The sequence below is a fragment of the Gorilla gorilla genome, chromosome 11, assembly GCF_029281585.2.
Source record: "Gorilla gorilla gorilla isolate KB3781 chromosome 11, NHGRI_mGorGor1-v2.1_pri, whole genome shotgun sequence".
NCBI classification, from domain to species: Eukaryota; Metazoa; Chordata; class Mammalia; order Primates; family Hominidae; genus Gorilla; species Gorilla gorilla.
Window position 1 is genome coordinate 104,757,932 of NC_073235.2, and position 27,264 is coordinate 104,785,195.

Below are 27,264 nucleotides of genomic sequence, written 5' to 3' on the forward strand. Positions count from 1 at the left end.
AGTGGAAATCAAAATAAGTCAACTATGACTGCAACTATGTTAAAAAAAAAAAAAATGTAACTATTCGGAAAAGACTTGCAAATAATGCATGAAAAAAGTGCTGTCATGCTAACTTGAAATCGAGGTGGATTATGTTATTTGTTTTCCTGGGCTTTTTTTTCATTGTTTTGCCTTTTTCTAAATTCTACCTATAAGGAAAGACAGATCATGAGGAGAGCTGGGTTTATTCAAGTCTAGCATAAAATAATCTCGGACTCAGAGTATACAACAAGTATTCAGCAAGCTGAACGGGGTCAACACCATAGCACCATTATTTTTTAGCTAATTATCATTGGTTTAAAATATTTAACATTAATCAGGTTTTTATTAGTTTATTGAATAGAGTCATCAGCATTCTCTTTTTAAGGATCTCAATCCCTTTTTGGCATTTTATCCTTCTAACTCTAGACTTTGGGGGACAATGAATTCATCTTTCTGAAAAATTGGAACTCAGAGCATAAAACTCTCATCCATCCAGATCCATCTATGTAAGCTTGGGAAAAGAGGGGCGCTGAGCCCACTTGTTTATAGAGCTGTCAGGGCAGAGGTTGTCAGTAAAGAGTATCAAAGTACAAGCTCAAACCTTAATTAGATTTCCCAAAAATGATTGCATCTCTTTGTTTAAAATAAGAAAGAAAGCATCTCACCAGTTTTCACATTGTCACTTTTCTCCCTTTGTTTAAACTATTTCCAGGCTAGGGAGAACAAACATCCTTTCTCACATGCCTTATCTTGGGTTTTGTTTTGTTGCTTTGTGGGGCTTAGAACTTTGATAGTATCCTAGAAATCCTGTTAAATTGGTGTTATACCCTTTCTTCACTTCTGTTTCAACCTATACTATCTCTTGAGTTCAGGTTTCGTAAGTTTACAACAGTATAAATTCATATTTAATCTTATGTATCCTAAGTTTATCTCTTTTGGATTTCAAAGAGTAGCCTGTAATTCTAGCATACTAGGATTTGGTTTGAATAAACCTGTTTACCTCCATCTGTTTCCTTGGTGGTTTCACAGATGGTGTTCATATCCCCGTCAGCTCTCCTCTTTCAGGACCAAAAACAACACGCACACGAAAAAAAACAAAAGATAAAACACCTGTAGACACACTATGTTTTGTACAAGGGTACAAACGTAACCTTTTATTTCAGTGTCCTTTTAAGCCATACCCTACCCTGCCTTCTGTTTAAGGCTGTTATCTGCCTTTGTATCCTTTGTGTCTGGCACAGTTCCTGGTACATGGGAGCCACTCAAAAATAAATCAACAGGCCGGGCGCAGTGGCTCACACCTGTAATCCCAGCACTTTGGGAGGCCAAGGTGGACGGATCACTTGAAACCAGAAGTTCAAAACTAGCCAGGGCAACAAAGTGAAACTAAACCTGTCATTAAGATCCATGTTCTGAATAGAAAAAGCCTATCTCCTCTAAGAAGAATTCAGAGATTGCACTTGTTTTATTTTCAGTGATAATGAGATGGAAGTTCAACTGATATTTTCCCCACAACTCACACAATCTCTGGGCATTTCCTGCCATTGGTCATTATGATTTGGTTTTTCCTTCTCTGGAAAAGCTTTGGGTCATGTGCAGACTCGGGGATGTCACTAGGCATCCTTCTTGGAGATCTCTCTGAGGCTGACAAGTAAGATTGGTCTCCACACCAATGCCTAAGAGAATTCGCTTCTGCATTTCCCCATCAAGAGAAGTGCTCTTGACTCCCTATCCTGCCTTTGTTTCTTGTTTCTAAAGTCAGCTGTCTTTTCCAAGACACTGCCAACGTTCACCTATTTCCATGCCTGTGCTCACTCTCCCTTCTCTCTCTCCCCACCCCTCTGGTTTTGTAAATAGCTTTGGTTGTGGAACTTGATTCAAAGGCTTTTTGAAGATCTAAGCAAACTTCATCTTCTGGTTCAACCTTACCCACAGGGTTACTTTGTCTGCCCCAAAACGCCCTAGACAATTTAAGGCTAATTTCCTGAGAGGGGTTTGTTTTTAATTACAAAAGGAAGGCTTTTATTTGTTGAGTTTTCACTGCAACTATCATTTATTCCAATAAGTCTGTATTAATTGATGTCTTGGCTGCTAGTGACACATAATATCTGCGTAGTTAATTTTTTTCCCTTTTTTCTTTGTATTATGAAAAATTTCAAACATATATAAAAGAATAGTATGATGAACCTCCACATACCTATCACAAGCTTTAACAATTATCTCCCCCATTCTCTTGAGAGGGTCTTTTTTTTTTTTTTTTGAGATGGAGTCTCACTCTGTTGCCCAGGCTGGAGCACAGTGGTACAGTCTCGGCCCACTGCAACCTCTGCCTCCAGGGTTCAAGCGATTCTCCTGCCTCAGCCTCCCAAGTAGCTGGGAATACAGGTGCCCGTCACCACACCCGGCTAATTTTTGTAGTTTTAGTAGAGTCGGGGTTTCGCCATGTTGACCAGGCTGGTCTTGAACTCCTGACCTCAGGTGATCCACCCACCTCGGCCTCCCAAAGTGCTGGGATTACAGGCTTGAGCCACCCGCCTGGCCAAGAGGGTCTTTTTAAATGGTAAAAACAGCCAATGTTTTTGAGTTTTACTACACACAGGGTTTAGGATTATCTCATCCTTACAACATCCCCATGTAGTTGGTACAGTTATTATCCCTGTTTACAGATAAGGAAATAGATGTCAGGACTAATAGGTCCCCTTTCACACATGAACCACACTTTAAAGAGGCCTAGTCATTTGGAAATCCAATAAAGCTGCATTTAAATCCCAACTTCTAGGCCAGGAGTGGTGGCTCACATCCATAATCCCAGCACTTTGGGAGACTAAGGCTGGAGGATTACTTGAGCTCAGGAGTTTGAGACCAGCCTGGGCAACAAAGTGAGACCCCATCTCTATAAAAAAGTAGCAGCCGGGTGCAGTGGCTCACGCCTGTAATCCCAGAACTTTGGGAGGCTGAGGTGGGTGGATTACGAGGTCAGGAGATGGAGACCATCCTGGCTAACAAAGTGAAACCCTGTCTCTACTAAAAATACAAAAAATTAGCCAGGTGTGGTGGCACTCACCTGTAGTCCCAGATACTCGGGAGCCTGAGGCAGAAGAATCTCTTGAACCCGGGAGGTGGAGGTTGCAGTAAGCTGAGATTATGCCACTGCACTCCAGCCTGGGTGACAGAGCAAGACTCCATCTCAAAAAAAAAAAAAAAAAAGCCAGGTGTGTTGGTGCATATCTGTAGTCCCAGCTACTCAGGAGGCTGAGGCAGGAGGATTGCTTGAGCCTGGGAGGTCAAGGCTGCAGTGAGCCATGATCATACGACCGCACTCCAGTCTGAGTGACAGAGCAAGACTCTGTCTCAAAAATGAATAAAATAAAATAAATCCCAACTTCTTCCTTATAGGCTGTGTGGCTTTAGGCAGGCTATTTAACCTCTCTGAGGCACAGTTTCCTCATAGGGTAATAATATTTCCCTCATGGGGTCATGATGAGGATGAGATGAAACATATTGAAAGGGATTCGCACAATGCTTGGCAGTAGGCAGCCCCCAATATGTTATAATCATTACTGTTGTACTCCCCTGTCCTTGCCTTGAAAGCCATTATAAAACAGAACTTGGAGCTTGTATACAATCTAAAGGTTTAGACATGGAAAAGGAGAAGCTTGAAAAGCAGGAATAATTTAAAGGAGGACAATGAGTCAATCTACCAATTGTTCCTCCCTTTCCCATCCCCAACCCCCAATTCAAGCATCCCTCTCTCTGCCTCCCAAATATCCTCCATGCCTTCTGGAGTGTTCACTGTGTTTCACTGTTTAAAATTCTAACCATTAGAGATTATTTTGGGTTCCTCATACCTCTTTGTGAAAGTTTCTTAATTGTTTTCCCCATATACCTAAGGGAGCACAGCTGAAGGTCTAGGGGCAGAGGGGAGGCAGGGAATTTGGGGGCCAGGAGCACTGTGTCAGCAGGGCACCATGGCCCACAGCACAGGGCTGCAGAGGAAAATGTAGAGGTCGGAGGACAGAAGAGCCCAGTGGAGGGGAAGGGGTCAGGAAAGTGTGGAGGGCCAGGAAAGTAAAAGAAAGGACATTTTTCTTTCTCTTCTTCCAGCCTTCTGCTGTCACGCATGACCAGGACTACTTCAACTCCATAGTCCGGCTGAATTTGGGTTAAACTTTTATGGGCGAGTCTGGGAATCAAAACACCATTTTTTTTTCCTAGTAAAAATCGACTGATTTAAAAATGACCTTTTCACAGTGGACTCAGTTTGCAAGTTGAGATTCCCTGTCTGTCGGTTGTCAGATTGCAAAAGTCCCACCAGACCCAACAAAACAAGGAAGTCACACAGTTTTGAGTTCAAGTTTTGAGTTAGAAGGAGCTGGGGAGTTGTTCAGATTTCCCACCTTTCACCCCTCGACGTCCCATCTCCCAGTCTAAAATAGAATGTGTCATCTCTCAAACACAGGCACAGTTCCGGCCTGAATACAGCTAGCCACCCCCTCACAGAAAAAGCTGGCTTCTACCTCCCTTGGGGCAGAAGAGATCACTATTTTGGCTTGAAATTTTTCTCCTCCAGCTCCTGCTGAGCCAGATAAACAGTGATTCTGTTGTATCAACAAAGCACATAATAATGTTGAAGACAATAGCAATTAGAACTCACAGTTAAGATTTACTTATAGTAGAAGCTCTGGAATGAAAGTGTCCAGAGTTTCATTCAGAATTTCCTGGAAGAGAACAATGAGCTTAGCCCCATTTTCTAGGTAGGGAAGCTGAGGCACAGAATGACTTAGCCAAAGTCACGAAATGAGCCCCTCACAGGAGCGAAGACTGGAGGTTGCCATGTTTCTCTTCCGAGGCTCATGTTTGCTAGCTGTTCGGCTAATTTGCTAAACACTCAGGAGGATGTCAAATCTCCTTCTATAAAGTTGAGGACATTAAAAAATAGATGAAGACCAAAATTCCTGACAGGCGGAGAACAAGAAAGCTCTTGTTTGGCTACCAAACTGACTGTGTCTCCACGGTGCCTACTTGTGGAGCCCTCGCAAAACGGCCCACTCAGCCCATTTCACCAGCACCAAATTCCCTGCAGAATGTAAAAAGTGGGCCCAGACCTCACGTGGCCAAGAAGAGCAGGATGAGCCCAGGTGACAGGCGCTAGACTGCTGGGCACATTTGTGTGGGTGGAAGCCCGCTGTGGCTCGGGGGTTCTGCTGCTCCTCAGAAAGAGGCTATGCGGCCAGGCTGGGTCGCTGAGCTGAGATCCCAGGCGTCCATCTGACCTCCTGCACACTGGAGGCCTCCTCCCTTCCAGCCAGGGAAACCTAGACAGAGACAGAACCTCAGAGTGAGGACTTTGGGGGTGGCCAGGGTGGTCAGCCTTGCCGCAGACAGAGTGCCCTCCAAGTCAGCCTGAGGTTGACAATGTATACAACGCCCGGCCCACTCGGATCCCCTTCCTAGGCAGTCCCATCTCAGGGAGCCCACGGAGTCCCAGGTACACTCAGCCCCACCTCAGGCCCCATTCCCACTGCCCGCTTTTAGGTCCGTAGGCTGCCATGGGCAAGGAACAACAGGGCTCGGGAAGGCCAAACACGGGGAAAGTTGCCAGGCCCTTTGCTCCTGCAGGAAGGACCCCTTCCAGGATTTAGTTCCCCTACCCTAGCAGGGGGTGGGAGGACAGGGAAGCTCAGAATCCCAGCCCTCCTTCTCCCCTACCCCCAGTGACTAAATCTCTCAGATCTCTGTGTGCCCCTGGGACTCAGAGCCAACCAAGGGGAGTCGAAGGACAGACTATCAGCCAACGAGGGGAGCCTGGGGGTCAGAGGAGGGACTGACTGTTCCTTTTGTTTAATCACAGGAGGCGACAAATGCCCTGTGTGCACAGAGGTTTGATGTGGCAACTTGAGAGACCACCTAAGGGTTTCAGCAAAGGCTCCCCCGACCCGCTCTTCAAGCGTTAAGATAATGGCGGGGTGTGTGCCCCAGCACATTTCAGATCTTGGTTACAAAGGCCCTCCTCCTTTCTGTTTTCTTCCTCCAGCTCGGCTTGCCCGCAGGTTCCCGGAGCCTCTTGGCAGCCTGTTCTCCGGCAGAATGAAGTTGTGAGCTGCGTGGGAGGGAGTTAGACAGTGAGAGTGTTGCAGCCTCCTTAATGAGGGACAATCGCTCTTCTTGGAGCCATTAAGCCGCAGCTACAAAGATGGGGAACCCCAATTAGAAAGGAGTGGGAGAAGTAATGAGGAGGGCCCGAGGGACACCTACAGGACAGATCCTTATCTCTGGTGGCTCTGTGGGACCCAGAGTGGAGACGCAGCCACTTGGGTTTAGAATTTCATCTCCTTCTTAAGGTTAGACTTCCCAAAGTCTGTTTGGAGAGCCAACCCATGGTAGTGACCATTTAAAATATAACAGTTGAAAGGAGGAGGAAAAATTACTGGAGAGAAGGATTTCTCCCTGGGTCTGTAGCTCAGATATTATAATCCAAGAGTAAGAAAGGAAACAGTAAGATGTGTCTGTAATTTTAATGGATGTTCTCTTTAAGTTTTGCTATATTATATATGTGCGTAAGTCTAGATATTTGTACGCAACCAATAGCTCTCCCTTTTTTCTGTGTAATAGCTCAACTGAATCACATTGTGTTTACAGCAAGATAATAATCCTGGATTTTCCATGGCTCACTCTGTCAGAGTATAAGATTAGCTCTTGAATTCATTAACAGTCATCTCCTTTTAAATGTCAGATAACTTTTTAAATGCCAAGTATTTACGCAATGCCTTCTGTACAATTCAAATCAGCTTTACCAAATTAACTCGTTAATCTTTATTGTTTCATTTACTAAAGAGAAAGGCTTCCAGGTGTTTTTAGCAGAACATAAAAATATTAAAGTATTTGCAGTACAATATAGGTGAAGGGATGGGTTCTGTTTTTCTGCTAAACATTTCACCATTCCATCAGTTTTTTTGGTTTGTTTGTTTGTTTGGTGTGGGGTTTTTTTGTTTTTGTTTTTTGTTTTTTGTTTTTTGAGACGGAGTCTCGCTCTGTCGCCGAGGCTGGAGTGCAGTGGCGCGATCTCCGCTCACTATAACGCTCACCTCCTGGGTTCAAGCAGTTCTCATGCCTCGGCCTCCCAAGTAGCTGGGACCACAGGCTTGCACCACCATGCCTGGTTAATTTTTGTATTTTTAGTAGAAATGGGTTTTGCTGTGTTGGCCAGGCTGGTCTTGAACTGCTGGCCTCAAGTGATTCAGCCTCCCGCAGTCCTGGGATTACAGGCATAAGCCACTGCACCTGTCCATTCCATTAGTTTTTTAATCATCTCCACCAAAGTATTCACATAAAAGAAACAAAAAAACCTTCAGGCATCTCTGCTTTCTTCAGTTCCCCCATTTTCCTTCCCTTCCATTTAACCTTGTGTTTTCTTCTCTCTCCTGTACCTTTAAAGACCTTGACTCCTGATCACTATTTATTCTTCTGTCTTTGCTCTCAACATACCCAAGAGCTGCAAGTGTCAGTTTTGATTGCTCTGCCACTCAGAAAACAGAGGGGTGCCTCATGGGGTCAAGGATGGAGCCCAGAAGACTAGAGCAGACAGGCCTAGAAATCAGGAATTCCAATTTCCTTTTAAAAGATCCCCTGCTTACCTCTAAATAATCAGACCACAGGGCCAGGCACGGTGGCTCACTCCTGTAATCTCAGCACTTTGAGAGGCCAAGGCGGGTGGACCACCTGAGGTCAGGAGTTCGAGACCAGCCTGGCCAACATAGCAAAACCCCATCTCTACTAAAAATACAAAAATTAGCCGGGCATGGTGGCACACACCTGTAGTCCCAGCTACTTGGTAGACTAAAGCAGGAGAATAGCTTGAATCAGGGAGGCAGAGGTTGCAGTGAGCCAAGATTGCGCCACTGCACTCCAGCCTGGGCAACAGAGCAAGACTCTGTCTCAAAAAATAATCATAATAATTAAATAATTCAATAAATAAATAATCAGACCACAGAGATACCAGCTACCCTGATTGCTAAAGATAGATTAATCCAGGGCTGGCTCCAGCTTGTCATCCAGCTCTCTCCTCAGAGCAGCCTCCTCTGACCATTTAAGCCAAGCGGCCACCCCCTTCCCATTACCCTCCCTCCTAGCACCATTGTGTTGTCTTCACAGACTAGTCACCACCTAAAAGCATCATCTTGCTTATGTGTGTGTTTGTTTGTCTGACACATAGTAGGCACTTGATAAATATCAGTTTAATGGATAAATGAAAAACCAACCAAGCATGTGACTTTCATTTTTATTTTTGTATTTGTTATTACTTTTATATTTATTTATTTATTTATTTTTAGAGACAGGGCCTCACTCTGTTGCCCAGGCTGGAGTGCAGTGGCATGATCATAGCTCACTGCAGCCTCAAACTCTTGGGCTCAAGGATCTTACCACCTCAGCCTTCTGAGTAGCTGGGACTACAGGCACACACCACCACACCCAGCTAATTTTCTTTAAATTTTTTTGTAAAGACAGGATCTCACTGTGTTGCCCAGGTTGGTCTCAAACTCCTGAACTCAGGCAATCCTCCTGCCTCAGCCTTCCAAAGTGATGAGATTACGGATATGAGCCACTGCACTGGACCTAGCATGTGACTTTCTTTCCTGCTTTCAATTTTCTGACTTTTTCTTCTCCCATCACTACCTCTTCTTTATATGTTTAATCTTTTTTTCTCCCATCTCCCAAATCCCCTTTCACTATCATTCATTCATTAGAACACTTGAACATAATGAGCAAAAACAGTACTTCACATTCCAGTGGGTATAGAGCCTTCACTCAAAACATTCCATCAAGCTAGAATTGATGGCCTCTGAACATTAGGGAGATGAGCCATATGGTCAGGAGAATTGTTTTATCGAAAGATTTATAGGTCAAGTGGCTTGGGGAGACTTTTCTCAAAGCCTCTCAACTCCCCACTCTTCAATCTGAGCCCCAAATAAGGAGTTAAAGTAATTTCAGGCGTTGGAACTGGTCTTGACTATGCCTTTTGTTCTCCCGTCTAACACAAAATCTTCTCTTGGGGATAATGGAGAAATTTCCCTCAAATCATTATCATCTGATTTCTATTATTCTATCCAGTGATTCATGCATGATTGTGGAGGCTAGAAAGCTTGAAATGCCTTGTCTGAGTCTAGCTTGGACCAAATGCTTTCATTTTATCGAGAAATGGAGAGGGACTGTCTCACCCTGAAAAGCTAATCAGATATGTGGCTGAGATGATAAAAAAAATTGGATATGTGTTTATCCAGAAAAATCTTTATCTCTAGCCACATTTCAAAGCAAAAGAAAAGGGTGTGGGTGTTCGTTGGAATGATGACTGTTTGTGGGGACTCACCAATTGTTAATTCATCATTAATGTTTAAAAGTAATATAAATGTTATGGGAGGGAGAGTTTATGACTGCCCAGGGAGATGGCCTTCTGAGAGTCTCCTAGAAAATATGGAAATTATCAAATCCACACTCAGGGTGATCTCATGACATATTAATGTATGTGACCCCAGCAAATTTGTCCCAAAAATAATAAATTTTATCTTTGGAAATGAGGAACCAGTGCTACCTAGAGGACTGTCTTCTGGAAGTCAACACATACTTCCTGTAAAGGTATCTTCACTGCTCCCTCCTCCTTTGAATTGAGGTGGGCCATAACCTGTTAGTTACTCTTTTGTTCAGCAAATATGTATCAAGTGTGTGTTCATTTCCAGACCCTGTGCCAGAAACTGCTGGGACAATGGGAATGGAAGAGCCATGGTTCCTGCCTTCAGGGGGCTTCCAGTCTAGAGGAGGAGGAGAGATGGCTGCACAAGCCTGAGCAATCATTGTGGTCAATGGTGGGAGGTGTTCATGCTCTGGGTGGTCACAGGGGCACAGGGAAGCCATACTTGAAAGATGAAGAAGAGTCAGAAGAAGGGGAGAGGGAAGGACACTTACAAAGGTCTTGCTCCGGGAGCTCGAGGGCTGGTGCCCATGTGGCCCTCTGCACCTGCTATTCCCATAGCCAAGTAAACACTTCATGCAGATAGACCTTAGAACCTTCCCTCACCATCTTCAGAGCTTTGCTCAGTCATTGCTTTTTCGTGGGACCTTCCTTGACTCCCTGCTTAAAATTGCAGCCTCCACTTCCATCCCCAGCTATTCTCTCAGCCCACTTTGTGTTTTATTTTTCTCCCTATCACAAACCACCTTCAGATGTACTTATGTTCCACTTCCTTATTGATTCTGTCTTCCCTTTCAGTGGAATGGATGTGCACTCTTCATGAGGGTGGAGACTTTCATCCCTTTGGGCACTGCCCTATCTGCTCTGCCTGGCATAGAAAAGACACCCAATAAATATTTGTTGTATGACTAAATGAAGCAGGAGAGATCATCCAGGGCCAGGCAGGAAGGGCTTATAAACCTTGTAAGCCAGTTGGCCTTCCTCTTGAGGACAGTGGCCTTTGAAGGTTTCAAGCAGAGAAGTGATATGGTCCAGTATGCATCTTCGAAGGAGCAGCCAGGTTGCAATGTGGGGCATGGGCTGGAGGGCAACTTCAGATCCAATTCTGTGGTGTCCTGAAATGTGACACCCTTTGTACGGCCCAGAAGCTCAGAGAGCCCCCGGGGCCTCCCAGACTCCTCTGTTAGCTCATTCTTCCTTCTGTCTCTGCTACATTTGTTCAAATCAGTCTTCCTAACATATCAAATTCATTTTTGTCATCTTGGAAATAAACTGGAATCTTGCTATTACCATATTTGCTGCAAAGCAGATTTGATAACCATTCAGCCACTATATAAGTATCAAAAAGATCTCATTAAAAAGGAGCCTTCAACAGATGGTAATTTTAGCTCTGCCATATAGCAGCTAATGGCTTTGGGCAAGTTGCTTAACCTCCCAGAGCCTCCTGGTTTCCTGTTTGTATAATGGGAGTAACAGTACCTGCCTTACAGGGTTGTTGTGAGGGTTAAATAATTAAAGCCCTGGGACCTAGGAAGGTCCCTGTTTCCACTTCCGTAGGTATTAATTAATAAACAGTCTTGGGCTATTTTCTCTCTATAGGGTCCTCTGTGTCTTCAACAGTAACAATAGGTGTTGCGTATTATTGTTTCAATGATTTTTAAAATTGCCTTCTGTAAATATTTGGGGATTTGGACTAGCTCTTGTTGCACTGTATATCATTCATATGAAAGTTCGGGCTTTCTGCTTCTCTTCACAGGGAGCCCAGCAGTCCTTGGAGGCAGCAGCTCAGAAGACAGGAGAGCCTCAAAGTTGTATAAATAAAGAGCTGATATGTTCAAACAGAAAAGAATTTTACACGCGCAAGCTGCACATCGACATGACGCCGTTCCTGAAGGTGATCTCACACTGAGAAGACGAGGGGTTTTATAGACACAAACACAGGAATTCCAGTTAATACACTTCTGCATGGTACAAAAACAGCTTCAGAAGTCCCTCAGAGCTCCTGCGTTATCAGAAGGGACAGAAAATAGGCAGTTTGTAGCAGATGAAGAAAGAACAAATTAGGACAGTAATCACAGCCAGCCATCGGGGACAAATCAGTCGGGTGTCTGGTTTGGGTGGTGGGGGACAGGGAACAGAGAGGAGAAAGAGTAACTTTAAACCACCTCATAAAAAAGTCAAATATAATTTATTTTGTCTTGACAGTAGCTAAAATAATTGTTACTGTTTTACCACTGTCACTTGGTAGAGTTGATATTACTACTATAGAGAAGACTGATTCTTGAGTTAACTATTTAGACGTCAACTGCAAATTCCTTTCTGGATATCTGGCCTTGCTTTCTGTTCTCTAAGAGTTCATTGATCTCACAAGCTCAGCTTCATTTCAAGTTAAGGGTTCTGAGGGTTTCTATAGTGAGGATGGCATTTGTCCATCTTTGCAATACTCCCTCCCACCCCAGCATCGAACACAGTGCCCGACACATGGAAGGTGCTCATTAAATGCTCCATGAATTGGCCCATCCTTTTCATCGCACACCCTCTGGTTTAGGGCCCCTTTCCTACCCATTCTTTGCCCTCCTCAGAGCTTACTGAACTGGAAATAAATAGCCATGGAGTCAAAGAAACTGACCAGGAACACAGCCAGGCCTGGCATGGAAGGATCTCAGATCCTTCATAGTACCCTTGAGGAAATATTCCAGGCCTTTGATAAGAAATGACTGAGAAAGACAGGAATGGGGCAGAAGAAACCAAATACTTGCGGAGTGCATGATGGTGGCTCTATCTAGTGCTATAGACTGGCAGGGCCTTTGGAGGTCATGAGGGTCACCCTCCGAATTCCCTGGGCTGCCCCAATCCCAATTCTACAAGGTGGGGCTTTGATTAAGAGTCATGCATTTGCCCAAAATCTGTCTCTGTCCATGACTGGGCTCTGCTTTTCGGGGCTTCCTCTTAGATAGGCTCTTCCCCAAGGGTGGCAAGTTGGCCACCAGCTTCTATTTGCCAGGTCATTCCGGAACTGAATATAAACCAATGTGGGTCACTTATCCATACCCAAATGAAATGCCATTGGCCCACCCTGGAGCCACAGGGACTGAGAATAGGAAGAGAAAGGATGTCTGACAGAGGAAAATGGGGTACTGAAAACTATAAGAAGGAATTTCAGCTACTCAGGAGATTGAGGTGGGAGGATCGCTTGAGTCCAGGAGTTCAAGGATGTAGTGTGCTATGATTACACCTGTGAATAGCCACTGCAACCCAGCCTGGGCAACATAGTGAGACCCCATCTCTATAGAAAAAAAAAACTACAAGAAAGAAGAATGATTCTGGATGTCAAAAGACAAGATATTTGTTACGAGTATTCAAAAAATATTGCCATACTCCATGACTTATCTGGTGAAACTATCCCTTTTATTCTTAGCAACAGTTTAGTTCTTCACTTAGGGCTGAAAGAATTATGAATCGTACTTTCTGGGAGGAAATATCATCACAGTCACCATTCATTAACCAATATTTGAGCACCTGCTATCTACTATGTGTTTGGCAGTTTCTGGGCATTTGGGATACATCAGTGAACAAAACAGACCAAGATCCCTGCCCTGCTCCAGGATAGTACAGGTAACAGACAACAGACCTAATACACAAGCAGAGTGTGTAGCATGTTCAAAGGTGATAGCTGCTAAGGAAATGAGATAAGAAAGTGACTCACGCCTGTAATCCCAGCACTTTGGGAGGCCAAGGCGGGCAGATCACGAGGTCAGGAGATCGAGACCAGCCTGGCTAACACGGTGAAACCCCGTCTCTACTAAAAATACAAAAAATTAGCTGGGTGTGGTGGCGGGCACCTGTAGTCCCAGCTACTCGGGAGGCTGAGGCAGGAGAATGGTGTAAACCCGGGAGGTGGAGCTTGCAATGAGCCCAGATCGCGCCACTGCACTCCAGCCTGGGTGATAGAGTGAGACTCGGTCTCAAAAAGAAAAAAAAAAAAAAAAGAAAATATGGAGCATCTAAGAACGCAGAATTCAAAGTGGGGAATTTTACAATAATTGCTTGTATATTTAGTATCCACAATGCTTTTGTATTACACTTTTTTTGTCCAGCAATTTTGGCACAGTATTATAGAAGGAAAAGTGTTGTCATCCCTAAGGCCCACTTTCCTGTCCACCTCCCTCAAGACTCACAGAAATGGCAACTCAGCCTGCTTCCAAAGGACTCACGAAGTACACGCTCGGTACACTTTCTGACTCCCAGGCCAGTCTTTGCCCCAAAGACCTTCTCTTGGAAATGTTCAGTGTTCACTGCTCTCCCTAGACAGACCTTCTCCTTATGGATGTGGTAGCTCCCAGATTCCTAGGGATTGCCATGTAGTAAGACACAGTCTCAGGGTAGTACAGACAAAGATGATGAGTTCAAACAGAGAAGAGCACACAGGCTGTCCTCCACACCTGGAGCTGTGTGGAAACCAACTCATCCTATACATTCATTTGTGTATCTCCTGCCTGTCTGCAGGGCATGTCATTCATTTTTGCCTGGGGCATGTAGGAAACATTGCACGTTGCAGGGGATGAGGGTAGGTGATAAGAAAGGTCAAGGCAGAACAAGGGAATGGAAAGAGATAAAAATAATCACAGTTGCTAACATTACTGAGGACTTATTCTGTGTCTGGCTTTGTTCTAAATTGTATATGCATGCATTTATTTAATTCATAAAATGAATCTAAGTATGTAGAATTACTCCATTTTACAGATGAGAAAACTAAGGCATTGAGAGGCTAAGTAACTTACCGAATGTCACACAGTTGGTAAATGGCAGAAGCAAGATTTGGTCAGGCAGCCCAGTTCCAGTGCCTATGCTCAACCATCTGTTATAAAGCTTCACTGCAGCCCCCAGCTGAGCCCTGTCCAATCAAAAACACCACCTATCATGTTAGCTAAGCATCCAGCACTCCTTCTAGAAAATTCCATTCCTATGGACACATTCCATCTGCACCAGGAAGATTTTCTGACCCCACAGGATTTTGCCCTTCCCTCCAGTCCCACCCAAGTTCTGTGGAGACAATATAAAGCTTTCTCTCCCACTGATCATTCGGTTCCCCTCAGCCAACATATTTTTATTTTTATTTTTATTTTGAGACAGTCTCTCTCTGTCACCCAGGCTGGAGGGCAGTGGCACAATCTCGGCTTACTGCAGGCTCCCCCTCCTGGGTTCATGCCATTCTCCTGCCTTAGCCTCCCAAGTAGCTGGGACTACAGGCGCCCGCCACCATGCCAGGCTAATTTTTTGTATTTTTAGTAGAGACGGGGTTTCACCATGTCAGCCAGGATGGTCTCCATCTCCTGACCTCGCAATCCGCCTGCCTCAGCCTCCCAAAGTGCTGGGATTACAGGCGTGAGCCACCGCGCCCGGCCCCCTCAGCCAACATATATTAAATATGCTCTGAGTATCAGACACTGTGATAGGCACTGAGGATACAGAGATGAATCATCTCTATCCTTGACCTTCCAGGGAGCCTAGAATCTAACAGGAAGATAAACAATGAAACAGGTAATAGCACAATGTTGTGGCAGAGGCAGGCTCACGTTACTACAGGAGAGCATTCATTCATTTTCCATTTATTGCATGTGAACTTCTCACATTTTAAGAACCTCTTTACAACACTGAAGGCAGGGTTTCACCATGTTGGCCAGGCTGGTCTCAAACTCCTGACCTCAGGTGATCCACCTGCCTCAGTCTCCCAAAGTGCTGGGATTACTAGCGTGAGCCACTGCACCCAGCTGAGACCAGCCTGTTTTCTAAATCAAAAAAGAAAAAAAATTTTTTTGAACCATGTTTTTAAAAACTCAATTTGTGTTTTTTCAAAAAGAAATGGTAATTGATGAATGAATAAGGATAGAGGTTTTTTTCAGGGACTTTTTAAATTATCAGGGTTAGGTCATGGTAGTAGGGAAGAAAATAGCAATAATGCCTATTAATGCTAGATATCAAATTGAATATCCTTATACTCCACGTTGATATCAAAGGATGTGTATGTTACGCCCAGAACATCTGAAGAATGAGAAATAAGCTTCCACCTTGCAGTTCCCACACAGTTAGCATATAGTGCCCTCAAATGCAAGGTAGAGGAATTGGCCTGAACACGGACAACAGCCAGCCATGCCTGGAGTTAGAGCTGCCCCACCTGTTTTGAGACCAGTCCCAAGCATTACGTATGTGGGCAGGTGTACATGCATCCCACCAAGCAGAAGGGGGCTGCCCCGAAACCTGTGGATTTCACATACAACAGGAAAATAATGCTTGGCTTAGGACATCATCCAAAGATGGAGCAGGGTGCCTTAGGAGATAAGTTCTGGTCTCCACAATCATTTAAACGTGCCTTGATGACCACTTGGCAGGAAAGTTGTAGAGGGATCATGAGCTGGTCTCAAGATTTAATGGTTCCAGGACACTTGAATAATATCCCCAGGAAAAAATATGTATGAGTGTGTTCTATTTCCAAAAAAAAAAAACGGAATTAAGTATAATATTATCAATATTATTAAAGTGTCAGACTAGTAGTTGGGAAGCCCTGGGTGGGGCAAGGGGTACTTCTCTGACACTCTGATACTAAGTGACCTTGTGATGCTTCTGAGACTCCATTTTCTCTTTAATAAAATGGAAATAATAATACTGGGACCTGACAGGGCATGGTGGCTCCCACCTGTAATCCCAGCACTTTGGGAGGCCGAGGCGGGTGGATCACCACCTCAGGTAGTTCGAGACCAGCCTGGCCAACATGGTGAAACCCCGTCTCTACTAAAAATATAAAAAATTAGCTGGGCATCGTAGCATGTGCCTGTAGTCCCAGCTACTCAGGGGGCTGAGACAGGAGAATCTCTTGAACCCGGGAGGCGGAGGTTGCAGTGAGCTGAGATCGCACAACTGCACTCCAGCCTGGGCAACAAGAGCAAAAGTCTGTCTCAAAAAAATAATAATAATACTGGGAACTCCATACCTGCCTCTCAACAGTGAAGCAAGAATTACATGAACTAATAGTTTTGAAAGAATGTTCACATCTGTAAAGGACTCAATTCATAAGGGAGAAAGGAGCATTCACTGATCCCTGCTAAGGGCCAGGCCCCTCACATATTGAGCCTTGTGTAATCTTCCCGTCACCCTTCCCAGTAATTGTGCTGATCCCCACTGTGCAGATGAGGAAACCGAGGCTCAGAGATGACCAGTCACATGGCTGGCAGCAGAGGGAGCTAGGATTCAAAGCCAAAAAACCCCACAATATCAGAGATCTATGAGGTCTGTCTGTTCTCTTCCTGTGTACCTAGTTGTACTTCTTTATTCTAGCTGCAGAACCCAAGAAGGGAGCAGAGATTTGATATTATATATTAATCTTTTTTATCTTAATAACACAAGATACTTTATGATTTTTCATAAGGTCTTTTTTTTTTTTTTTTTTGAGATGGAGTCTCACTCTGTCACCCAGGCTAGAGTGCAGTGGCGTGATCTCGGCTCACTGCAAGCTCCACCTCCCAGGTTCACGCCATTCTCCTGCCTCAGCCTCCCAAGTAGCTGATACAGGCGCCCCATGCCCAGCTGATTTTTTATATTTTTAGTACAGACAGGGTTTTACCATGTTAGCCAGGATGGTCTCGATCTCCTGACCTCGTGATCCGCCCACCTTGGCCTCCCAAAGTGCTGGGATTACAGGCGTGAGCCACCACGCCTAGACAAAATCATAGTCTTTAACAAAGACAATGTAGGGGACTTTTCTGTTACACAGGAAAAGTTATACTACCTTGAAGTTGAAACTTTTGAATGAGATCCTGATTTTCTTCCATCATTTAGAAAGTATTGAAATTAGTCATTTATATTCATGTATCACATGGTATGTTACATGGAATTTCCAAATGTCTCTTCCTGGTTAAGCCTTTTGAGAACTCTACAATTATTTATTATTATTCCCATTTCACAGGTGTAGAAACTGAGGTTCTATGATAGGTCATGCAGCTGGTTCAAGACAGGCTGGAGGCCGCACTGCAGACTCCTGCAGCACATGCTCCTCCATTCTCCCAGCAGCTCCCTAAGAAAGCCTGCTGTGGTCCTAAAAGTAACATGCCCAGCAGGGGGGCTGTGCATGAGAGTGGAGGGCAGGATGGCTGGAAGGTTTTCCAAGGAAAAGATAACCTAAGATCACTTGTCCAGCATCTGTCGGTTTCCAATTGAAGAAACTGAGGCTCAGGGGTTAAGTAACTCCTATGGTCTGTAAGACATCAAGTGTAGTAGTTAGGACTTGAGTGCAGACAGCCCGACTGCAGGACCTGTACCTCAGCCACCGGAGAAAGCACCTCTCACATGTTGGTTTCAATGCTGTAGTTTGTGTTCACAAAGTGTTTGTGACTCTTCCTCCTCCTCCCCCAGTCTTATACCACACTGCTGCCAGTGCTCTAAATACAGCTCAGTCTTATCAGTGGTTTGCTTGAAATTCTTTACTGTGTCCCCATTGGCCCTCTGGTTAAATTCCAAGCATCAAAGATGTATTTATTTTACAAATAGAAAAATATAACATGTGCAATTTTTCTTAAACTCCGAACTGTAACATGCAAGATCTGGCCTGTGTCTAATTTACACTGTCCACACACTGCCCCCGCACCAAACTATCCCCTAACCAGCACATGCTGCTTCCTCTGCTTGGAATTGTTCTACCTTCCCTTCACTGCAAGATTTAGCACTGTGTCTGCTGGTAAACAACCTTCCCAGCCTAATTTAGCTTCACCTCCCATGAGGCCCTGCAGAAACCTGTCATAATCTGCCACAACATTTATCACGCTGCATTGCAAACTGACTTGTCATTTCCCCACAAGCCAGTGAGCATCCTATGAATACATCTTTCATCTTTGTGCCCCCGGTGCCTATCTCGGTACCTGGCACACAGCAGACACTCAATAAATGTTCATTAGCTGAATGAACAGAGGAAGAGCAAACAACCTGGCCAAAATAACAGAACTGGGATTTGAATTTACAGTCCCTCCATTTGTTTTGCTCACTCACCAAGTATTATTACCTGTTTCCATCACTCTGTTTTAATCATGCATTTGTAACTCAGACTAAAAGTGACATCACATTTTATTTAGGTTTAGTTTCTTTAATTCAAATTTTGAATCTGAAATATATTCAGAAGGTTTTTTTTTCAAATTTAAGTAGAAAACAGTGTGCTTTCCAGCTGCTCAGCTCCCTTCCCTTGAACAACTGGAGTTGCTAGTTTCCTGTGTCCCCTTCCTGGAATGTATAATGCATATATATAAGCAAATACAGACAGATACATACACAGATAGATATTATATGCAAATCTTAGCATATTATACACATTGTTCAGAGTCTTTTTGTTTGTTTGCTTGTTTGTTTTTTTTAGATGGAGTCTCACTCTGTCATCCAGGCTGGAGTGCAGAGATGCGATCTCGGCTCACTGCAACCTCCGCCTCCTGGGTTCAAGCGATTCTCCTGCCTCAGCCTCCCTAGTAGCTGGGACTACAGGCACGCACCACCACACCTGGCTAATTTTTGTATTTTTAGTAGGGACAGGATTTCACCATGTTAGCCAGGCTGGTCTCGAACTCCTGACCTCAGGTGATCCACCCACCTGGGCCTCCTAAAGTGCTGGGATTATAGGTGTGAGCCACCACACTTGGCCCAGAGTCTTTTTTTTTTTTTACTTACTACATCTTGCAGTTCTACGTTAATTCATAAAGAGATGCTTGTAGGCCAGGCGCAGTGGCTCACGCCTGTAATCCCAGCACTCTGGGATGCCAAGGCGGGTGGATCACCGGTCAAGAGATCGAGACAATCCTGGCCAACATGGTGAAACCCCGTCTCTACCAAAAATACAAAAATTAGCTGGGAGTGGTGGCGGGCACCTGTAGTCCCAGCTACTTGGGAGGCTGAGGCAGGAGAATCACTTGAACCCGGGAGGCGGAGGTTGCAGTGAGCTGAGATCGCACCACTGCACTCCAGCCTGGCAACAGAGCGAGACTCCATCTCAAAAAAAAAAAAAAAAAAGAGATGCTTGTGCTTTTTAATGGTTGCATCATATTCCATTGCATAAGCTAATAATAATTTATTTAACTAGTCCTCAATTGATGGGACATTTAGGCTGTTTCCAATCTGTTGCAGTGACTGAATGACTTTAAATAGAAGTTATTTCACATGTATATTCTTTTTTTTTTTTTTTTCAAGATGAAGTCTTGCTCTGTTTCCCAGGCTGGAGTGCGGTGGTGCAATCTCAGCTAACTGCAACCTCCACCTCCTGGGTTCAATCAATTCTCCTGCCTCAGCCTCCTGAGTAGCTGGGATTGCAGGTGCATGCCACCACACCTGGCTAATTTTTGTATTTTTAGTAGAGACAGGTTTTGATCATGTTGGCCAGGCTGGTCTCGAGCTCCTGACCTCATGATCTGCCCACCTCGGCCTCCCAAAGTGCTGGGATTACAGGCGTGAGCCACCACACCTGGCCACATGTGTATTCTTATATCTAAAAAAAGATAGTTCTTTTGACACTTTTCTAAGCAACATACAATTGAATTGACAGAGTTTCAAATTAAGACTATTTCTTTTTCTAACAAAGATTCACCTGAAAATATTTTTCCAAATCCCTGAGTTTCTCTATCTCCCTCTCCCACTCTATGAAATGAGAAGATATTCCCTGCCCCTGAAGGCTCATGGCTGTGTGTTGTTGAGACTGAAGTTTGATCCTTCTTGGCATTAAAATTCTTCCAAAAGAAGAAGCTTGACTCTCCCTTTCAATATAGTTTCTTGTTAGATTAAAAGGATTTCTAACCAGGGATATCTAGTCTTCTAACTTAGCCTGTTACTCCTTTCCATTTATTCAGGGAATTTTTTTTTTTTTTTTTTTTTTTTTTTTACTGTACCAGGCCAAATTGACTTTGTCTCCAAAATAAGAAACCCAAAAGTAAGAAAATTATTTACCTGTGTTAGCCTTTTTATGTCAGTATATATCATCAGCTACAAACACTAAGCTAACAAGTGAGAAACAAACACACAAGGTAAAAAGCCACCAAGTGAGGGAAGTCAGAGGGGAATTAAAGAGAGTGCCAAAATAGCAGATAATTAGTTGTCTCTTCTCAAAGCAGGATGCGGCTTTGATAACAAAGTGGAAAGGTGACTGTCACTACAGAATGAGGGTAAACCCGGAGAGACTTCCAGGACCCTTCATGCCAGATTCCAGCTCTAGCACCGAGATGAGGCTGTGGGTTGAGCAGGGATCCAGGTGACAAAGGCCCAGATCTGGCCTCATCAGACACACGGGGCTTACTTGGGTCACCAACTCTACCTGCCATGTTACTTTGGCACTGAGGAGCTGCTCTTGCAACACTCTAGAGAAGAGCATGATTCTCAGTCCTGGCTACATATCAGACTCACCCTAGAAGCCTTAAAATGCCCCAACTCCAGCTGTACGACTGTTGTTATTTGGAGTTAGGTCCTGGGAATCATTTTCTAAAACTTCTCAAATAATTCTAATGTGTAGCCAGGGTTGGTAACCATAGTTATGGAGATTTCTGGGAGGAGGGATTGCAAGCAGCTTGTATGACTCAACGAAAGAAGGAAGAAGGGATCAAATGCGATAAGAAACCAAATCCGTGGTAATCCTGAGGATGCCACAAAAGGCCTGTCTGACCCTTTGGCTCCCCTGCTTTAAATCCTGAATGCTTTCCATTTGTTCTCAAGATAAAGACCAAAATCCTCAACCTGCCTTCAAGGCCATGGGGGTTTGACTCCTCCCAACCCTGCGCAGTTCTCTCAGTCTCTGCTGTAGTCACCCTAGTCCTCCCTCAAGTCCTAGAGGTGCCCTGCTTCCTTCTGCTAGTTGGCCTCTGTCATGACATTCTTCTCGCCTTCCTCCAGTAAACTCCTACATGCCTTAGGCATTCAGCACTGCACAGGTGAATGGGATAAGACCCCATGAAAATAAGTACAACCAGGAAGCTAACAGTGTTCGATGCTGCTGGTGCCAAGCCTGCCTGGCCCTGGCTTTTTTTTTTTTTTTTTTTAAGAGACAGAGTCCAGGGTCTTGCTATGTTGCCCAGGCTGGACTCAAACTCCTGGGAACTCCTGTTTTAAGCAATTTTCCCATCTCAGCCTCCCAAGTAGCTGAGACTACAGGTGCATATTATTATGCCTAGCCCTGCCTGGCTCTTTAAGCCTGTTTAACACTAGTAGCAGCCTTCCTGGAGACTTAAGTAAAAAGTTGACGAAGAAGGAGAAGAAACCACTAAGAAAACTGGCTTCCCTCTTACCAAAGGTCATGGGATCACAGAAGTGTTTAAAGTGTTTGCACTTATTATGTCTAATGTATTCTTTGTTGTGTGTTAACCCAATAGGAAAGTGGAAATGCACTGGACTATCAGGAAGAAGCAGGGAGACCCCTCAGAGAAACTCACCACAACGGCCAAGGTACAGACCACTAGGTGGGGCTTTATAATCTTATAGCCATAACTGTCAGATGAACTTTGCACTGTTAAAAGGTGTTAATGGGAGGCCAGGCACGGTGGCTCACGCCTGTAGTCCCAGCACTTTGTGAGGCCAAGGCGGGTGGATCACCTGAGGCCAGGAGTTTGAGGCCAGCTTGACCAACATGGTGAAACCCCATCTGTACTAAAAATACAAAATTAGCTGGGCGCAGTGGTGCATGCCTGTAATCCCAGCTACTCGGGAGGCTGAGGCAGGAGAATCACTTGAACCCAGGAGGCGGAGGTTGCGGTGAGCTGAGATCGCACCACTGCACTCCAGCCTGGGCAACAACAGCGAAACTCTATCTCAAAAAAAAGAAAAATGCCTAAAGTCACAGATTTTGGATTTCACCCTTAACTTGATCTTTTTCTGTTTATATCTTTTACCATGTCCTTCAGTTGACATCCAATCAAAAGCAATTAATTTTTATACTAATTTTACAAGAGCTTGTTGTTTGGGGGATACCAGACAACAATATATCATGGTAGCCTGATCCTGGGTTTGGTTAAGCTTCTAAGCAGATTTCTGTTCACATGAGCTCTTACCACCTCCATTTTCAAGGCAGAGTGACACTAGCCAGGGAAACATGCTCCAGTCTTCAGGTCTGCCATATCATAAATCACACATGCAGAATGTGAACACTGACAGGGCTCCAAGGGCTTGGCCAAGTGTGATGGAGATTTTAGGCAGCACAGAACATGGCCAAACCTAAGCAATGACCAAGTCAGTCAAAACAGATTTCCTGTCTCATGACGGAAGAGCAGGCACCAGCTGGATTGCATAAAGGTTATTCAGACCATGTTTAATGCAATGAAATATCACCACAGAAAATTAAAGAAGGCATTTTCCTGTCCTGAATGATAAACACTAATGTTCAGAAAGGATTTCAAGTATTTGAAGAAAAAAGAAGAGGGAGTGCCAAGGAATTTTTTTTAACTATTTAAGGATCAATTTTCAGCCAGACACAGTGGCTCACGCCTATAATCCCAACATTTTGGGAGGCCACAGCAGGAGGATCATTTGAGGTCAGGAGTCTGATACCAGACTAGGCAACACAACAAGATCCTGTCTCTACAAAAAATATAAAAAATTGCTGGGCATGGTAGCACATGCCTGTAGTCCCATCACTCCAGAGGCTGAGGCAGGAGGATCATTGGAGCCCAGGAGTTTGAGGCTGCTGTGAGCTGTGCTATGATCATGCCACTGCACTCCAGCCTGGGCAACAGAACCAGACCCTGTCTCCAAAAAAAAAACAAAAACAACAAAAAAAAGGATCAGTTTTCTCCCCATAGGTCTTAAGGCTAATTACCAGGATTTTTTTCCTACTCTAAGTTGTGATCTTCATGGTTAATTATAAGCAGTGAACCAGCTGCCACCTGCAGTGAGAATATCATGAGTCTTAGACTTGGTGAGAACACTTCAAGTGTCCACAAGACAGTCAAATCAGCAACCTCCAAATCAAAGTGGCTTTGAAAAATTGCTCTGGCTTTAAATACAAAACTTTCCACTTTCAGAGGCTGAGGCGGGCAGATCACAAGGTCAGGAGATCGAGACCATCCTGGCTAACACGGTGAAACCCTGTCTCTACTAAAAAATACAAAAAATTAGCCGGGTGCGGTGGCGGGTGCCTGTTAGTCCCAGCTACTCAGGAGGCTGAGGCAGGAGAATGGCATGAACCCAGCAGGCGGAGCTTGCAGTGAGCCAAGATCGCACCACTGCACTCTAGCCTGGGCAACAGAGTGAGACTCCGTCTCAAAAAAAAAAAAAAAAAAAAAAAACTTTCCACTCCTCTACCCCGTCCAAAGTCCAGGGAAAGAATAAAATTTTAATTCTTATTTCAGTTCTTGTTTATTTCCTAGGCCAATGGTTCTCAAACTTCAATGTGCATCAGAATCACCTGTAAGGCTTATTAAACTAAAGATTTCTAGGCCCCACCCTCAGAGTTTCTGATTCACTAGATCTGGGCTGAGGCCTGACGATTTGCATTTTTAGTAAGTTCTCAGGTGATTCTGATGCTGGTGGACCAGCAACCACAATTTTGAATCGCTGCCCTGGGCCTTGTTTCCAGTATGTATTTCCCTGAATTTGGCAGCAACTCAATTTAACCTGTTCTTTTAAAAACAGTAGGAAGGAATACTGGACACAGTCACTCATGGTTCCAACCCCAGCACTTTGGGAGGCAGGAGGATCACTTCAGACCAGGAGCTGTTGGAGACCAACCTGGGCAATATAGCAAGACCCCTCCCCATGCCCTGCATCTCGGCCTCTAAAAAAATTTTTTTAATTAGCCAGGCATGGTAGTGAGGACCTGCAGCCCTAGCTACTCAGAAGGCTGAGGCAGGAGGATCCCTAGAGCCCAGGAGTTCAAGGCTGCAGTGAGTTGAGACTGCACCACTGCACTCCAGCCTGGATGACAGAGCAAGACCCTGTCTCTAAGAAAATAAAATAATAATAATAATAATAATAATAATAGGTAGTGGGGAAGGAATTGGTTGGCAGGCACTGTTTAGGCAGCATCATTGTGATCAAGAGTACTGATTATGTAGTCTGATTCCCAGGGTTCAAGTTCTAGCACCACCACTTAGTAGCTGTGTGACCTTGAGTAAGTTACTGAACTTCTCTGGGCATCTTTTTTCTTCCTCTGTAAAATGGGGATACTAACAGTACTTATCTCATGGGGTGGTTGTGACAAAGAAGAGTTAACTATGTAATGTGCTTAGAAAAGTACCCGTCATAGGGCCAGGCACGGTGGCTCACACCTGTAATCCCAGCACTTTGGGAGGCTGAGGCTGGTGGATCACAAGGTCAAGAGATCGAGACCATCCTGGCCATCATGGTGAAACCCCATCTCTACTAAAAATACAAAAATTAGCCAGGTGTGGTGGCACGTGCCTGTAGTCCCAGCTACTCGGGAGGCTGAGGCAGGAGAATCACTTGAACCCGGGAGGCGGAGGTTGCAGTGAGCCGAGATTGTGCCACTGCATTCCAGCCTGACGACAGAGCAAGACTCTGTCTCAAAAAAAAAAAAAAAAAAGAAAGAAAAAAAAAGAAAAGTACCCATCACAAAGTGCTCAAAAAGGGATATTCATCTACTTTTTAAAAAACTTTAATAGGAGCCACAATTTGCTCCTTGTCAGGAGAGCCTTATTCTAAGGTAATAACATAATGATTTCTTTACTTTCTCAGTCTGGGTGGCATAAGGGGTATTGGGGGGTGCTTTTGGGGGATGCATGTAGTCCTCTGCTTAAGTCCAGGTGTGGGCAGCAGACCCAAAATGAATGAAGCAGCCTTCCAGCTTCTGCATTCAGTGAAGTTACTGTGACATAACTCCTTGGGACATGACAGAACTGCTTTAAGAGTCTTAGGAGGAGTGAGAGATTTGGGGAACCCTGCATGAGGTGCAGGGGGTCCTTAAGGAGCAGCCTGGAACAATGTGGGGGTGGGGACGAAAGGCAGGTATTGTGGAAATTCTCAGAAACAAATAAGCCATTTCCATCATTTCTGTTCTGTCAAAAAAAGGAGGCCCAGAGCCCTATTGCCTTATTCAAGAGACAGATGTGTAGTAGATAGGATGTTGGTACAACTGTTCTAACAAAGGCCAAAGTAAAGTGACTTCAAACGAGATGGAAGGGTTATTCCTCTCTGATGGAAAAGTCTGAGCTGGCAGGCAGGGGGTCCCTGGGATCCATGAAGTCTAATTCAATTGCACAAATGCTTAATTGGGTGGCTACTAAGTACCACCTATAGCCCCATGTGTTATGTGAGCTGCTTGAAGGCAAGGATCATGCCTTATTCAGGCCTGGTAAATGTTTCCTAAATGAATGAATGAGTCAAATGTATGAATGAATGAATATGCTAAGTATTCAAGGGATTCAAAGATGAGAAAACCAAGTTTCCTACCCTCAAGGCCTCACAGTGAAGACTTCAACTGCAGGCATGATGTTCGCTGTGAGGAAACAGTGCCTCCCAGGGTTACTAAGGTCACAGCCCTCTAACTAGGGTGCAGTCAAGGAACCTACAGCCACCAGCCAGAACCTGCACCTTCACCATAGACCCAGAAGCAGCCAACAGGCAACAGGTGACTAATGCTGATGGGGAAGGAGGACACTGGCTCTGTCAGCTTCTCAGTGAGTGTCCCAGCAGCCAATGCCCTCATTAACCTGATAAGGCTGGTCTAATTCGTGGCTAGTGTACCAAGTCGTTTCATCATAGTGCAGTCTAGACCAGAGATTTTTGTAAGAACCACCTATCTAGACCCGTTCTAGCTAGCACCTGGGAGCTTATTAGAAAAGAGAATCTGGGGTCTCACCCCAGACCTGCCTGTTAACAAGGTCCTCAAGTGATTCATATGCCCACTGATGTCTGGGAAACACTGAAATCTATTCATCGAGGAAACTGGGTTTCAGATTCAAAAGACATAGATTCCTTTACCAGCTGTGCCTTTGATTAAGTCTGTAGTTTAGGGAAGGGCAGATTGCTTCTCTGGGCCTTGGTCTGCTTTCCCATAAACCAAGGAGGTTGGGATGGATCATCTCTAGGGCCCCATCCCATTCTCATGCTCTGGCCGTCTATGAGTCGCTCAGGCTTGCACAGTGGTAGGCTGCAGATCCAGGACTGGGGCCGGGCCTCCTTCCCAAGCTCATCCCCCACCCCCACTTCCGGGGAAGGCCGGTCTGCCACCTTCACTGTGTCCTACATAAATCTCTTCTACCACCCAGCCTCCCTCAGGTGACAGCCTGGGAGGAGGCCATCCCTGTGCCATTTGTGAGCCCTGGCTCAGTGCCACAACAAGTGAGTGAGAGCTCAATGGGTCAAGATGGGAGCACTGCTTTGCCACGGTTCTCTGGCATGGCATGAGGACTCCATAAACCTCTGGGCCTCTGGAGGCTTCCACTTCCTGATCTGAAAATAACAAAATTGACCTTCCAATCTCTGTTTCTCACTTTCTGTGATTCAATGACATTGGAACTGTTTCTGTTAAGGGGAAAAGCAGAATCCACGGTGCTACCACTGAGATAGCTCCATGGTTCAGCCTCCAGGTTCAGGCCATCTTAAGTCTTTAACCACCGACTGCATGAATGGAAGCTTCCATTATTCACTCAGCATACACTTGCTGATCCCTACTAAGTTTCATAGCCTTCATGGTGGGATAAAACACACTCCTTACTGCAGCTCCCTCTTTGGTGGAGGAAACAGATATGTGTGCAGACAGCTCCAGTGAGTGGAGTGTGATCAGTGCTCTAAGAGAATACAGGAAGGACAACTGATCC

General features: G+C 44.8%; 1 protein-coding gene across 2 annotated transcripts in view; it reads left to right on the top strand.

The window, feature by feature from the left end:
- The window catches only part of KIAA2012 (KIAA2012 ortholog), a 135,813-nt gene that overhangs the window by 72,010 nt on the left and 36,539 nt on the right, over window positions 1-27,264 (top strand). For both annotated transcript variants that reach the window (XM_031008585.3, XM_031008586.3), the window contains exons 14-15: window positions 11,241-11,378; window positions 21,865-21,937. In XM_031008585.3, the coding sequence (XP_030864445.2) occupies window positions 11,241-11,378; window positions 21,865-21,937 (211 nt within the window). The remainder of the gene's footprint in view (window positions 1-11,240; window positions 11,379-21,864; window positions 21,938-27,264) is intronic.